The 15262-nt window shown below is 37.9% G+C and overlaps 1 protein-coding gene across 2 annotated transcripts in view; it reads right to left on the bottom strand.

The window, feature by feature from the left end:
• Positions 1-1437: 1437 nt before the first annotated feature.
• LOC103479553 (phosphatase and actin regulator 1-like) overlaps positions 1438-15262 on the bottom strand; it is a 49310-nt gene continuing 35485 nt past the window's right edge. For both annotated transcript variants that reach the window (XM_081598715.1, XM_081598714.1), the window contains exons 6-12: positions 13530-13729; positions 13104-13260; positions 9168-9223; positions 8160-8221; positions 6670-6814; positions 4836-4908; positions 1438-3686 (exon numbers count right to left, since the gene is read on the bottom strand). In XM_081598715.1, coding sequence (XP_081454841.1) covers positions 3671-3686; positions 4836-4908; positions 6670-6814; positions 8160-8221; positions 9168-9223; positions 13104-13260; positions 13530-13729 — 709 coding nt within the window. In that variant the 3' untranslated portion in view covers positions 1438-3670. The remainder of the gene's footprint in view (positions 3687-4835; positions 4909-6669; positions 6815-8159; positions 8222-9167; positions 9224-13103; positions 13261-13529; positions 13730-15262) is intronic.

Below are 15262 nucleotides of genomic sequence, written 5' to 3'. Positions count from 1 at the left end.
CTTAGCTGAAGAAACATGAGAAAAAACACCACTTTTAAGCCTGTTTTCTGTGCCACCATATAAGATTAAAAAGTACCTTAGTTAATTTCAGAGTAGTTAAAAATATCCAGAAATTATTACATGTGTGCCCTTTATTGTCTCACTGTACTATTTAACTAATGAATATATTGTATGATTTAAAAATTTCAAGCTGGAAAATCTTCCATTTGGAACACATAATTTTGACCTGTTGTAATTTGCTAGGGCTAAAGATTTATAGTTCACATAATGCTCAACTATTTTGCAGAGTGTGAGAGACCAGTAATTTGGCCATCTAGTTATTGCAGTATCTTGAAACAGTATTCACACATCCCCTGAATTAAAAAATAAAAGTGGCAATTTATGACACATTTTCAACACAAAGTTATACATAACTTTGATAGAGAAGCAAACATTTATATTTTTCATTCAAAATGCCCTCTGAAAGAACTACTTCCTTTCCTATGTACTTTAATTAACTCATTTTGACCCTGCAGCCCTGATCAGATTCCATGTCCCTGCAGATAAGCACATTCCCTACAGCATGACACTGCCACCATCAGTTCACCATGGGAGCGGTTGCCCTGGATTTAGGCTAAATGCAAATGCACGTCACAATTTTCACATTAATTGTAAAAACATAAACTAAACATTTGCACTATTTCCTCCACTTAACTATGCACTATTTTCCACATACAACCTAAATGCTGTATATTGAAGTTTTAACTCAGTGGCTGCAACAAGCAAAATGTGGAAGAAGTGGTAAAAATAATTTTGAAAGGCATTATTTATAGCAAATAGTTTAACCTCCCATTTATAACATTGAACTAATGATTAAGGGCTATAACAAAAAGATATTAAAGCCTTGTTTTAAATCATTGACACCTGATGTGTTGTAATTGTCCCCTAGCACATCTCTGGAATGCCTCAGGTTTAAATCAGTGAACAATTCTTTGAAATGCAAGCAATGTCTAATGAAAATGTGTTAATACCCTCCTTAGTTGGTACCATTTATCAATGTTTATTAATATCCCACATTATCTTTTTAAATGTTATTTTAGACAAAGCCCATTTTACTCAAAAAAATCTGACATGCCATAATAAAGACACCCTTCTGATTTGAAAAATTCCTCACTTAATTTTTCAATTAGAATCAGTAATTCACTGGTTCAAGCATTTTTACTGCTTTACTGATGCAAATGTAAAATCTAGGTCATTAGGTTTATGTCACTCATCAATATTGGCATTAATGGAATATGTAATTAGTATGCAAGTTGCTTTTTGGAAATTAGCATTAGTATGCATAGACTGTATTGCATAATTCAAAAGTACTCAGTCCTAAAAGGAAAGAAAAAAAACATTCAAATGCCTAAAAGTTAAGGCTTTTAAATGTTAAAATGACAAGTCAAACTATTTAAATGCATTCAGAAATAGAATTTTATTGGCATGATGTGTTCCTTACATGGTTATCTGCATTTCAGGAATTAAAACAAAAACAAAAGAAACAAAGACTACTTTGAGTCACACCGCCAACTTGTTAAAGGAAACAGATTATTGCTGATATCATGTTCCTTTATTCCAGCAAAATGCCAAACCTCATGCTTGATCCACTGGCTCTGGTTGTGTTTTAACAATTTCAAAATACTGCGTGTTCATTTCTATAATGCTCCATTTTCTGAACCTGCAAATATTTTTTTTATTTGTTTTTTTAAAGGGGACCAACTGCAGTTCTGCAGAAAGTGAATTCAACATAAAACACTGCATGTGTGTGTAAGAAGACATGGCATAATCAAATCAGGATTGTTTTCCAATACTTATGGTATGGATAAGAGTGATGACTGGAACAACACCCCTTTTCTGGCATATAAAACACATGCAGAACAAAGAAATGTAATGTTTTTCATCCCCAGATACCATCAGTTCACCTAACCCATGTTCCTTTACAGAGATGAATCACAATAGGAGCAGCTTCTAATCTCTGCTGCTGATGAAAATTTCTTTTGCAACTTTTAAAGTAATACAGCAGAAAAAATAATTTAAAAAAATAAGCAAAAAGAATAAGTCTTGAAATACTGGCATAGGGATCAGTTAAAAAAAAAAAAACTAAAAAAAAACTTACAAATCTGAAAAAAATAAAAATAAAATAAATTAAGCTGAACTCTTAACAGTACAAAGTACGTAAGCAGTAAAAGGTCTTCAAAATGGTCACTCAGAACAGGGTAAAGTCAGAGCCCGTTAAATACACTGTGCATCACAAGCCATGACACTTTCATTGCACCTTGTCCGAACGTGTTGGTAAAGCTATCCAGGCAGATTTTACATTATCCTTTAAGGAAAAATTGCTCCGCAAAAACTCTGAAGCAAACATCCATATAAAACAAACTGTTAGACCCTGAAGACAGAAGCGTATCTGCACAGAAAAAAAAAACAAAAACATACAAATGGTGGGGGGAGAATTCATCTGAACCTCCTCTCTACAAAGGGTATTGCTTTGTTAAAAGCTTCAGGGACATATCGTAAGTATAAAATTAAAGTGTATAATACAGTGCACATTTCGAGCCAAGAATAAACATATATAAGCAAATACACGTAAAAATAATGAAAAAAAGAGAAATGTGGCAAGCAATCACTTAATACTCTCTTCAAAGCGCTGGAATGCATACAGACATTTAAATAAGGTGTTTATGGTTGAAGTGCTTCTATTAAAAACATGAAAATTGACCAACTTAAAAAAAAGAAAAAAAAGAAAAGAGTTTTACACTAAAATCAGAAAATTTCTGTGAGCTGCAAATTTAACTGTAAAATGCATAAGACATTAATAAAAGTCATCTAAACATGATTTTTTTTTTATTCCTTAAATTTAACCTTCCTTCTTGAGTATCAACAAAATATACATCTGGAGAGAGTCTGGCAATTGTCCAGACTCTCAAATTCACAGTTAGCAATTAGATGTCAGCATTGCTGGTTACAGTTAGAATTGCACATATGGAGGAGCAGGATCAGGACTATATTGGACTCACAACTCCAGAGGGCGCTGTAGTCTTGGAAAAGCAGAAGGAAAAAAAAAAAATTGCACATGATTCTAATGCTGGAGGCTTTTCCTCCTTTTATGTTTCTTTCTAAAATCCCAGCAGGAACAGTAAAGATGGAGTCTCTTCTCACTTAATCAGCTTGGAACAATTAACTCTTCATCCTCACTCAGGATTGTCCACAAGAGCTAAATAGAGTTCATAGTGACAGCCTAATGGAGAGGAGGGGATTAAAAACATGTCCACTGAGACAAGTCCACTGGTGTTGTTGAACCCAAGTAGGTTTGCCGCATGTGTCAATCAACCGCAAACGAGGACTCTTCGGCTGTCCAGTCTCCACACCACTGAGCGCCAGCCGGAGAGCTCAGCGGAGAGGTTTAAGAGACAGTTGAATGAGCCCCTTACAGGGGCAATGTGCATTACCTAAAGTTGTTTTGTGCTACTATAAGGGACTGAACAGTGGCTGTCAGCATCTTGGTGTGCAGCGCTGACTCAGATGTGTAAATCCTGAAAAGGCATTTCAGAATACATGGCCTTATTGAAGAGACGGGCACCGTTTCACTGTCCAGCACTTAAGGTTCTCCAGAGGAGCAGACTGGATTGCTCGAGACAGTTGTGGTCTACTATGGTCTGTGAAACCTGTAAAAAAACAAAAACAAAAAAATGTTTTAGCTATTTTATTAAAACTATGCTCAAATTCATTACCCAAAAACTACAAACATCAACACAAAGTAGAAAAAGTGAATATAAAGTGGACGGAGAGCATCAGGAAGTCTTGACACAGCTTATCGGATTTAGGACTGGACTTTAACTGGGCCCCTTTGTAACACTTTATCCTTTGATCTAATCCATTCCATTGTCGCTCTAGTCTTCTGTTAGAGGCAGCAAAAGACCACCGGCATATATGTTTTCTTCCAAGATTGCCCTGCATTTATCTTCAGCCATCTCCTAGTCATTTTTATTTGGCTTTTCTGTCCCTGCTGAAATACTACTAAAAAAAACAAATAAATAAAGCGTCCCTGTAGACAGGCTCAGACCTGATTGGTCTCGACTGACGAGCACAACATTTTCCACATTTGCTGTATCCTCTACGTGGATTGTGGTAATCTGCTTCCTTCTTACCACTCTTCCAAAAAGGTCAGATTTGTGAATTTCAAACAGATTCTCTCATCTGAGCTATAGATCTGTAAGGGCCCTCCAGAGTAACCCTTATGTATTTCTCTGATTAATGCTCTCCTTGACTGGGCAGCAGGTTTTGGTGGACAGCTATAACTTGGTGGGTTTGCAGTAGTGATCCAATCTTTCCATTTTCAGACAATGGAACAAACATGGCTGTGTGAGACATCCAAAGCTTATTAGATGGTTTTGTAACCAAATCCAGCATCAAACAGCCTTACAACCTCTTACACACTTTCACAAAATACTATAACTGAGATTACATTACACACAAGTAATGTACCAACTGGATGACTGCAGAAAGAAACTGGTTGCACAAGATCTTGTTTAGGGTTTTTAAGAACAAGCACAAAGGGCTGAAAACAAACGCACACCACAATTTTATGCTTTTTATTTGTGACGAACTGTTGATTGTTGTATAAACTTTTCCTTGCACTTCACAATCAAGCACTACTTTGTGTTGGTCCCACACATTAAAATATGAAGTTTATGGCTTAAATGTAACAAAGTGTGAAAAGGTCCAAGGGTAACAAATACCTCTGCAAGATACCGTAGCAATAGGGGTACAATAATGAAAGGAAAGTCGGATTCAAAATGAATTCCTCTAATTACCTGGTTAAATGACGACTTGACTCATGGACTTCCATCTCGTTGCTCTTAAAATCGTTGAGTTCTTTCCTGATTGCTGCCTGTAGACGTGAAATAAGATTCAGAAAAGTAGCAACAGCTTTTCAGAACCCCCCCCCCTGCAGTCTCTAAGCCATGTACTCCAACACTTTTTTGTGTACTTCATGCATTATTTATACTTCACTCAAAGCCATGAACAATTCCACTGAGTTCTCTTTCTACACCATAAGACCCACATATTTTTTCCCTCTCCAGACAACCATGAGCCCTAATATGATAAGCAGTCCTCTTCTGGTCCAATTATGCCTCTGAATAAATTTAGGAAATTCAACATGCCAAAAAAAAACACCAAGAAATGTAGACCCTTTACAATAGACACGGCCATTCATTCACACACACGATTCATTGGCATGTCATGTTCTCTCTCCTTTCCTATTTTTAACAGTGGCTAAGAGAAATGGGTCTCAGTATTATACAAGTATAGGTTTGGTAAACAGTAAGTCATAGATTACTAATTACAAGTTTCTTAACACTTTGATCAACTTATACTTTGTCAATTAAATTTATTTAATAAGAATTGTTATTGGTGCCAATACATACGGCTTTCTATAATCAATTAACGTCAAATGTATTTTTTTTGTACAATTTTAGTTGGAAAATGATGGTCCTACACTATTACATATATATTTACTTTTTTCTTTTTTCTTTCCCAGGGGTTTTGCATGTGGAGATGGAATCATATCTGTAAACTCAGTCAATTTATAATTCAAGTCACCCAAACTGTAAATGCCTGTGTGTGCAGGTTTATAAAATACAGTTTACTTTTTGGTCTTATTTTAATGACTCCGAGTTCAGCTTCTAAACCTCAAATTTATGCTAAGGAATTGTGCTTCTTAGACAATGGTATAAAAACAAACATCAAAGCTAGGTTTCAGCAGCAGCAGCAGTAGTAGTAGTTCAGGAGTGGTTTCAGTATGCTTGTTAATTAGGCAAGTCACATCGGCCCTCACCCTCTGCTAATGATCCATCCTCTGAGAAGTTTCGAACTCGGCTCACATACCGAGCACCGTATTACTGCGTCAGAAGTCCATGTCCGCTGAATTACTGCCTTTATGAGATACGTCTTCAGAAGCGGAAAAGTTCAGGACATAAATCGGTTTGCCAGGGGGATTTTAAATCCAATTTAAAATGTTACGTGTGACGGCAATCCAGCAAGGTGATGTTATTGCTTTACTATTTAACATGACTCAGGGGGACATCTTCAGCCTCAGGGAGCAAGTACTGAGGACAGCAGAACAAAAACTCTCTACCCAATGGAAGAAAAAGGAGAGGAAAACGTCAGCAGAACGGCATCACGGTTAGGGGTCCCGAGGCGTGGTTTATCCAATTATTCTCTTATGTAAGGGACTTAGTTGCATAATAAAAATGCTGATTCCCTATGATGTTCGAGAGTTCCTCAGGTGTGACCTGGGGTGCTCTGAGTCACGAGTCAGCAAACTGAAAGATGGTAGAAGACGCACTCAGCACAAGTCTGGCTCTCATTAAAAGTCAGCGGCGTAGATCGGTGGACAGTCAGCAGCCGCGCTGCTTCAGGATGTTTACTCGCATTCAGAAACAAAACAGCTGAAGTGGAACATGACACTACAAGACAGAAGAAACACTAAATCTAGCTGAGTCATGGTTCGCCTGTGTCAGGGGTTACGTCATGTGAAGCAGCCATGAGGAAGTGCAACGTCAATTTGAACAGACGATAACATTTAGGTAAAAAAAAAAAAAATTAAAGATTACATCAGTTTAATTAAAATAGTCAAAGTAATACTAGCCTTATCAGCCGCCGTGAGTCGGGTCCAGGGTTTGTCGGCTCGCCGGTCATAGTCCTGGGCGTCCGAGACCTCTACATAGTCACTGAATCTGATAAGAATTTTGGCTTGTCTCAGCTCCTCTACAGTGGGCCTCTGGCTCAACTGGAACAGAAGGGAAAAAAAAAAATTATGAAACAGAAAAACGTAAATTTATTTGAAGCTGCTGGATAAGACGGACCTCAAGACTTTTTATATAATCAAGCACACAAAAGGAAGACTTGCTAATTAGGTGCTTTCCATGTAAACATATTGGCAAACAGTTCTGGATCACAGAGTTCTACAAGTCATGACATCTGGACAAGAGCTTCAAATTTTAGATCATGTGCATCATCTTTAAAAAAAATCTCTAATCATCTTAAACAATCAGGTATTTAAGAAATAGAATTAGGTTAATAAAAGACTGGGATACTTCAGCGAAAGCAGATGATGCTTCATTTATAAACCAATAAATTTGTAAAAATTACATTATAAACATTGCAACATTTACAGTATTCTTCAGCACGGTAATCAACATCTGTTACCCGAGAAATAATGACCGTTTGTGGTCTGTTAGTGTACTCAGACCAATGGAAAAATATATCTTGCTGTTCAAAAGTCTGCAAATAATAACACACTTCACTGATATCAAAAGGTTTATCCAAGTCAACTTAAACTTTCAAAATGATCATCCTAAGAATTCAGCTCTAAGATTCCCAGAAGTTTTAATGCAGAACAGGAACCTGTGTTTTTAGAAATCAGGTTTCTGGTGGAATCCCCTTCAGAATAAGGCATTAATTAATTAATTATTTTTTTAAATAATTATTTAGAATTAATTTAGAATATTAGAACTACATGCTGACTAAGGTAACAAGAAGAACTCTAACTCAAAGGGAAATTTGAGCCCAAAGTTTAGCCGTTTCTCCAACTAAAGAACCTGTGTACTTTTATGACCGTGACAAATTCTCAATAGTATTTAGTACCTGAACTCCGACTGGTCCATTCTAACAGATATGCATAATTATTTGATCGAAACCACTTCAGTTTAGTGTTTGGAAACTCAAACATTTAGATAAAAAAAAAAAAAAGTTAATTGATTAATATTCCTTTAACTTGGTTTTATTTAATCCACGCATATCAGCTCAACAACATTAGAGATTCTACTCCAGTGCAGTGTGTCTGCTGCTGAGCAGAAAGTGTTACTGTATAAACAACATTGAGGGGAACAACACCTCCCTATGGGGTCAAAATATTTGGAAGACAACATGCTGAAGGAGCAAGGGCAGCAAGGACACGAGTCTCTCCTGTGAAAAAGCTAAAAAAAAGAAAAAAAACAACACAATGCCAGCCCTGTAAAAGACGAGATTTTTTCACTGTTCTAGTGTTTATTTACCCTGACCTTTCTTTTGCTCCCTTCAGTGGTTTGAACAGCAAGTGTGAGTTTGCACCTTCTGAGCTATTTTGGACTCACCTTTCGTGTCAGCCTTCGCTTTATTTCCCTCTTTTCCTCCATCTCCTCCTGCTCATTGCGAGCTGCAGAGATTAAGAGTGGCGGGTTTACTTTACAGCAGGCAGATACAAAAAGCAGGCCCTTTGTGGGATTTTAATAAAACTGTTGAAGGGATAAAAACACTATTTACACAAAGTGACTCATTAGAATGACACTTGACTGGAAAACACTTCTTAATGCTTTCAACAGTTCAGTTATTGACCGTATTGCTGTTTGACTTGGGTTTGGGAAAGACAATTATTGTTTTGTTCCCTTCAAGTCCTCTTTGTGTTTTTTTTTTTTACGGGGCCCGTGGTTTTAATTTAGCGAGCGGTCCACTTTCTGCGTTGGAACTGTAGATTTTCCACCATATCACACGCACAAAAACCAAACACAGGAGGCAGTTACAGAAACAGATACGCTCAACAAGAATCCTCCTGGAACCCTGTTTGCAAAAGCTCCACCAGTCAAACATGTACTGGTGCTCAACATGTATGCACTGCTGTCGCTGCTTCTGTATTCTCGATGGCTCCTTACTAAAACAGAGGGGGAAAAAAAGCCGTTTGTTTAACCTTGGTGTGGTGTGTGTGTGCAGAAGCGATGGATTTATCACTCATTTGTGCTTTCCTTCTGTGCACTGCCTATCATACAGGAGCCTCTGGGAAAGCAGGAACTGCTGGTAAGCTTGTCTTTGATGTGAGAGCGGCAAAGTCCCAGGCAACAGAGCTGCTTCTCTCTGATACGGTGTACGCCTGAACTAAGACACAAGTCTCTGCAGACACGAGTTTCTCAGGGAGTCCTGCTGCATGCCTGCTTCACGAGAAAACGACTGACCAATAAGGAACAAAGCAGCAAATGTACGTCAATCGTATGACCATGTCAAACTGCTGAACTGTATGAAAAATGGGTTTCCAAAGTAAATGTTGACACCATTTTTTTTTTCTGAAACTACAACACTTCTTACAGTTTGGGGAAAATTCTAACACTTACGTTTGAGGATGTTTCTTTGTTCTAGTTCCTCTGCTGTTGGTCTCTGGCTCAAGCGCCTGACAAGAAACACATACACTGTCAGGACATTACCCATTGGAAAAGCTAAGGCAAAAAACAACAACAAAAAAAACGGTACGCAAAATAGCAAAAGTTTTCATCCACTTTGGTCATGTAATGATTACATTTTGAAAATATGCAGGTAAATTTGGATTTATAGAAAACACTGGTAAAAGCAACCCAGTGGCTTCAAAACTGATATTCAAGTGTCCTGCAAAACATAATTTTTTACTCCTTGAACTTTGCAACCACAAGCTTCATAAGGATGTTTTAATATTCCTACAAAAAAAAATCACCACATATTTTTGAAGCAGAATAAAATCAGTTTTCAAAATATGTTACAAATATTAATCTGAAGACTGAGGCATTTGTATTTAGCTCCCTTTCTTCTAATATTTGCAAATAAAATCCAGTGGAACCAGTTGTCTCAAGGCGTCACTAAGGTAATGGATGCAAGTATTTTAATATCAGCATAACTACAGATGTTCTTTGAAGACCTCAAATGTTTGTTACAGATGCTTATTAACATGGAGATCAAAGAACACAGTAGACAAGGATAAAGTTATGGATTTGTTTAAAAAGTGGCTCAGGATTAAAAATGAGATCAAATGAAATCCTGAAACAAAAGTTTCATTTTAACCTTCTAACACTATAATAACCCAAACATGAAGTCAGATCAAATTGTATCCATTTGCTAGAATGGCCTAGTCAAAGACTATACCAAACTCCAAGTGAGAATCTGTGACTAGACTTTCAAACCTTTGTTTACAGATGCTCTCCATCCCATCTGACTTCAATTCATCTACTATATAACATAAATAACTGCATGCATTAGTTTCTTTTACTTCACAATTATTTTCTACTTTATGTTGGCCTATCACATATAAGAAAGTGAGTTAAAAATGCATACAATTTTGTGGTTGGATTCTGACAATATGTGAAGGTGAAGTTCAAGACCTTTGTTCTCTTTGGGTCTCAAACAAGCAGCAAATTTAAAACCTAATGTCAGACTGGTTCAAAACTGCAAACATCTTGATTTTCATAATCTCTCAGTGTAAGGCAAAAGCAACACATTGCAAAACTAAGTTCAGCAGAGGAAAAAAAAAAAGCCTCCCATAAACAGTGGCAGAGCAGAACAGCCAGGGTTGTGCTTCCCGCGCACACAATGTCTGCTAATCCTCAGATAACAGATCTTGACAATTGAGCAGTTCATGTTCTCGAAATGCACATGTCTAGCACTTGAGTAGATGAGCTACAACAGTGGAAGAGCACGTCCAGTTCCATTGCAGTCAGCTGAGATCATTCAGCCGAAGCTGTACAAGCTCACCAAAAAAAAACAAAAAAAACAGCTGAAGTCTAAAAATATTCACTTTAGTCTGCATATGATAAAGTTTTATTTTTGCTGAGGTTGCAGACAATGTAGTTAGAATTTGGTGTTGACAGCACAAATCCATTGACCCATGGAAGCTGCTGCTACTGGTGAAAAGGTGCAGGGGGCCTGGGGGGCAGTTTCTTGGCGGCTGCCTACCAACCAATCGTTGATTGCATGCTTTGAGCGATCCAAAAATTGTTTTTGCTGGTCACCATGTTGATCATATGTCTGCATTCTCTTTTGGCATTTTCTAATGGGTAACAGTTGTTGCTTAAACAAACCACGTACCCATTAGTAACAGTGAAGCATGGTGTAGGTGACTAATGGGTACATTATTGTTGTTTTCCATTTTTTCAGCTGATTTAGATGACTATTCAAAAGGTAAATTTAACTCAACAACATCCTATTTCAGAGGTAAAACATGATTTCTGCCTGGTTTCACGAACAAACGCATACCTCAGCAGTCATCAGATCCAGCTTCAGTTAAACAATATTGTAATGGGGTGCAAAGACGCGTCCACAAAAAAAAGCAACAAAAACAATCAGACTTTAACAACCCTGTTGAAATTTAAATAAAAATTATCATGCAACCTCAAGTCAAAATCCAGCACATTTTAGATACAATTAAGGCCAAGAAGTGGCCTACTTAGTACGAGTATAGGAAGTGCAGCTCAGGAAAACTTGGCTCCCTCTTTTCTCTTCCCTGTATTTATTCTCTAGTTTTTTGACAGCAAGTCCCTGGAAAGTTAAGTAGTTGACATTCACAGAGCAAGCTCTTCTACAACTGACAATGAGATTTAGAATGAAACACCTCGACTTGGTCCCAAACTGAATAAAATAAAAAAAATAAGGTTCTGAAGTTATTTGTAAGTTTTTTTTTTTACTTTTCAAACGCTTTCAACACAGCAGTGGCTCATTTGACACCATTAAAAGAATAAATGCGAAACCCAACAGCAGCTTGACAGGGGCCATGCTTAAACTGACTGAACCGGTTTCGAACTGAATCTATAATAATCCATCAATGCAATGCAGTAAGTAAAATCATCAAGAGTCGTACGCTTGCTTTGGCAAATCAGATGATGTATACAACGCCTTTTTTAAAGCTAGCAGAAAGGCTATCAGAAATTCAAACATTTGAGGAGACAAAGTCATGTAAAAAACAATACAAGGATAATCATGTCCTTACATAACTTTCAGAGAAACAAACTCTAGACAACCTCCTTTAGGGTACAGCCTGTCTTTGCACCCGATTTTCCCTTAAGAACTGCCTTATTTGAGGCATAGATTCAGCAAGGTATTACAAATATTCCTCAGAGAATTTGGGCCATATTAAGGAGTTTGAATCCCCGTTCTGTCTGTCTCCATTGTCGAGTTCTCGGGCAAGACACTTCACACGCCTTTCCTGCTGATGGTGGTCAGAGGGCCCAGAGGTGCCGGTGCATGGCAGCCCCAGTGGAACAGTGTGGTAGCACACCACCATCAGGGTGTGAATGTGTGCGTGAACGGGTGACTGATTGCAGGTACTGTGAAACGCTATACAAGGCAATAGAGGCCATTTGTTAGTGAATTTCTTTGGATCTTGGCACAATGCCTGGCTTTTGACGATCATCTGGTGTACTTCACTTTGTCAGGCGGGTCCTATTTAAGTGATGTATTGGTTGAGAACAGGTGAGGCAGTAATCTTGCCTGGGTGATAAAAGTGTGATAAACCACATTTAAGCTATGTTTTAACAGGGGGCACGGAGCAATTTTTAATTGTATTTTTTTTTTTCACAGAAGACCTTAGAAGTTGTTTCTTCTTTAATAATAAACACCATAATTTAAAAACTGCACTTTGTGTTTACTTATGTTGTCTTTGACTAATATTTAAATTAAACATGCAAAAAAAATAGGAAATCAGAAAGAGGACAAACACATTTTCACACCACCGGATGAGCTCAACAAATAAATACTCATTTGTGTGGTTTAAAGAATCAGCTCCAGCATCATGTGAGATTGTAAAATTGCTGGTATGAAGAAAAAAGAAAAAAAAAAAAAGATTTTCATAGCACTATTGTGAAAAGCTGGAGTGGAGCTAGTTTGGCACATGCACCACCGTGGTGATTCAGTGAGCGAGGGAGGAAGTCAGGCAGGAGGAAGAAAGAGGAGAGAGATTGTGAGCACACGCTGGAGAGAAGACAAGAGAAGGAGACAAAAAGGGAGGGAGGGAGGATGCATCACTGAAATTAGGTCAGCTCCATTTTCAGAGACTTCTTAACGAGATAAAGCATGTCTCCTTATCAAATGTTTAGAAGACAAGATGAAAAAAAACAAAAGGATAAAAATAGAGTTTGAAAAAAAAAAAAAAATGGAGACCGATCCGCTTTGGATCCCGCTGCAGTTCTGTCGGCACAATCTGACCCAAAATGCTTGCTTTAGTTGAAACGAGCCATTGCCAGTCACTTGAGTTCATATAAAAAGTTATAGTAGGTGTAAAGTAATTGTATTTAGGTTAAAGTACAATTCACCTTGTGAGTTTGGTGCCTATTTGCTGCCTTGATTCCAGCCTCTCCTCATCCGTCTGCATAGGCAGGATGTTTTTCTCCTCCAGCTCTCTTTTTGATGGACGATTGCTCAGCTTGATGGCCAGAGAATCTTTTCGTAGCACTTTCTTAGCCAGAGTACCTTTCAAAATAAAAAAGGCCATATTAATGATTTAAAGTTCTTTCATTTTGGGCCCAAACGTGAAAGTTTACAGTATACACAGCACCTCCAGTAGGAAATGTCTTCCTCCTGAAAGACCCCCCCCAAAGTTGCTCTTACATTAGAAGGGAGGGTGCCACAAATTTTAATTTCAAAACATATATAATTATCCTGATTATGACATCTTAACACCATTGATCCATTACAAGGGCCTTAAAACCTCAATCAATATAAGCTCCAGCCTCGCTCACTTGTGAATATGGAGTCGTCGTCTTCGTCATCTTCCTCATCGTCATCCACATCATCCTCTTCATCCTTGTACATACTGGGCAGGTCTTCATAATCAGACTCGTTCGGCATGTTCTCCTTGTCGTCCTCGTACTCGATTATCACTGATGGCACTTCTCTCCTGTCCAAGGGAGCACACTGAACACTGCCCAGTAAAGCAGAGCTATGGATGAAAAAGGACATTATGTTATGAATGTTATTTTTATTGGAGTTTAACCATCTGGTCTTATTAAAGAAAAGCAGTTTTGATATAGAGTGACATGTTAAATGAACAAAAGATGGAATTTATTTGGTAAACCCGTTTTATTTATTCGATTTATTAAACCTATGTGTTGGTAAGAAAGCCTCAGCAAAAGGAAATATAAAAACACTTTGAAATACAACATGCTGCTTGTTAAGCTTTCATTCTATCGCTGCACGACCATGAATATACAGCAGACATTTTCTGTAGTGACCAGAAAGGCCAATAAAACTGAAAGATGTATGGACATTGGGAAGTCAAATAAATGCAGGTAAATCGACGAATGAAAATAAAACCAAACTGACCGATGAAAGAAAGGCAAAATGGCTCAGCAGACAAATTGACAGACTACGAGTAACAAACAGAAGGACAAACAAACAAAACGATGGATCATCACAGTCGGACAGACAAATGAACAGAGCAATGGATAATGGATCAATGGAAGGACAAACAAATGGACAGAGGAACAAACATCATGAGAGGTGAAAGGACAAATAAATGGATGGATGGCCGGAGAGAAGGACAAACGGATGGAAAGATGGCCAGGCTCAAACAGGCAAATAGAGAAATGGACAGACAGAAGAACAGAAACAGGAAGACAGAAGGATAATGTGAGACGGACAAACAGACCTATGCATGAAAAGACAAATGGACAAAGAAATGGGCAGATGGGAAAATTCAACATTAATACAGGAGGCAAAGTTTGGAAATACCATCTTGTTCTATGCTCCGATTATTTTTCTATACCAATTCAGGTCTGGAAAACACTTTGCTTAACTCCCATACTTTTCCAGACTCAAAGAACCCTGAGGTTCACGAGCCAAACAACCTAATCAAAAACTTATCCAAGTAATTCAAAAGAAATCCTGAAGAATAAACTTCCGTTTCCTGAGGCATCACAGGTTAACCAGTTGCATATTTGATAGAATGATTAATAAACGGTCTGGTTGAAGCTTCTTATGATGAGCCACTGTTATGCAACCACTCCAAGCTTTCAGACTAATTGTGAGCTCTGTCAGGAGCATTACTTCCTTATCCCTGCCCAAACAGCTCTGGTGAAAAAAAAAAAAAAAAAAAAGAGATCCTAATGCAAGAGGTTACATAATGTCCAATCTACTACCGTGTCACTCTTCTCCAAACATGAAGAAGCTCGGCTCTCGTCAAGAGCAGCTGGTCATGTTATGTCAGGCCAAACTGCTGGAGGGACGCCTACTCCATGCGTTTGTGCCCACACATACACACATTTCACTGAAAAAAAAAAAAATAACAGGGCAGGTTGCCCTGAGAGGCAGTGTGCTGATTTAGACCTGTACAACAGAGCTGCCAGGATACGACCTCAATGAAAACAGAACATACTTTTGAAAATAAGTTAACACTGAACTCAGTGCCAAACAAATGGACAGAAAAATTCAAAACCGGAAAATTGAGGTTTTTTTTTTTTGGGGGGGGGGGGGT

Source organism: Poecilia reticulata, chromosome 17 (genome assembly GCF_904066995.2).
Source record: "Poecilia reticulata chromosome 17, P_reticulata-male-v2, whole genome shotgun sequence".
Classification (NCBI taxonomy): domain Eukaryota; kingdom Metazoa; phylum Chordata; class Actinopteri; order Cyprinodontiformes; family Poeciliidae; genus Poecilia; species Poecilia reticulata.
Note: the sequence above shows the minus strand (reverse complement) of the source record. Positions and strands in the feature narration are given on the sequence as shown.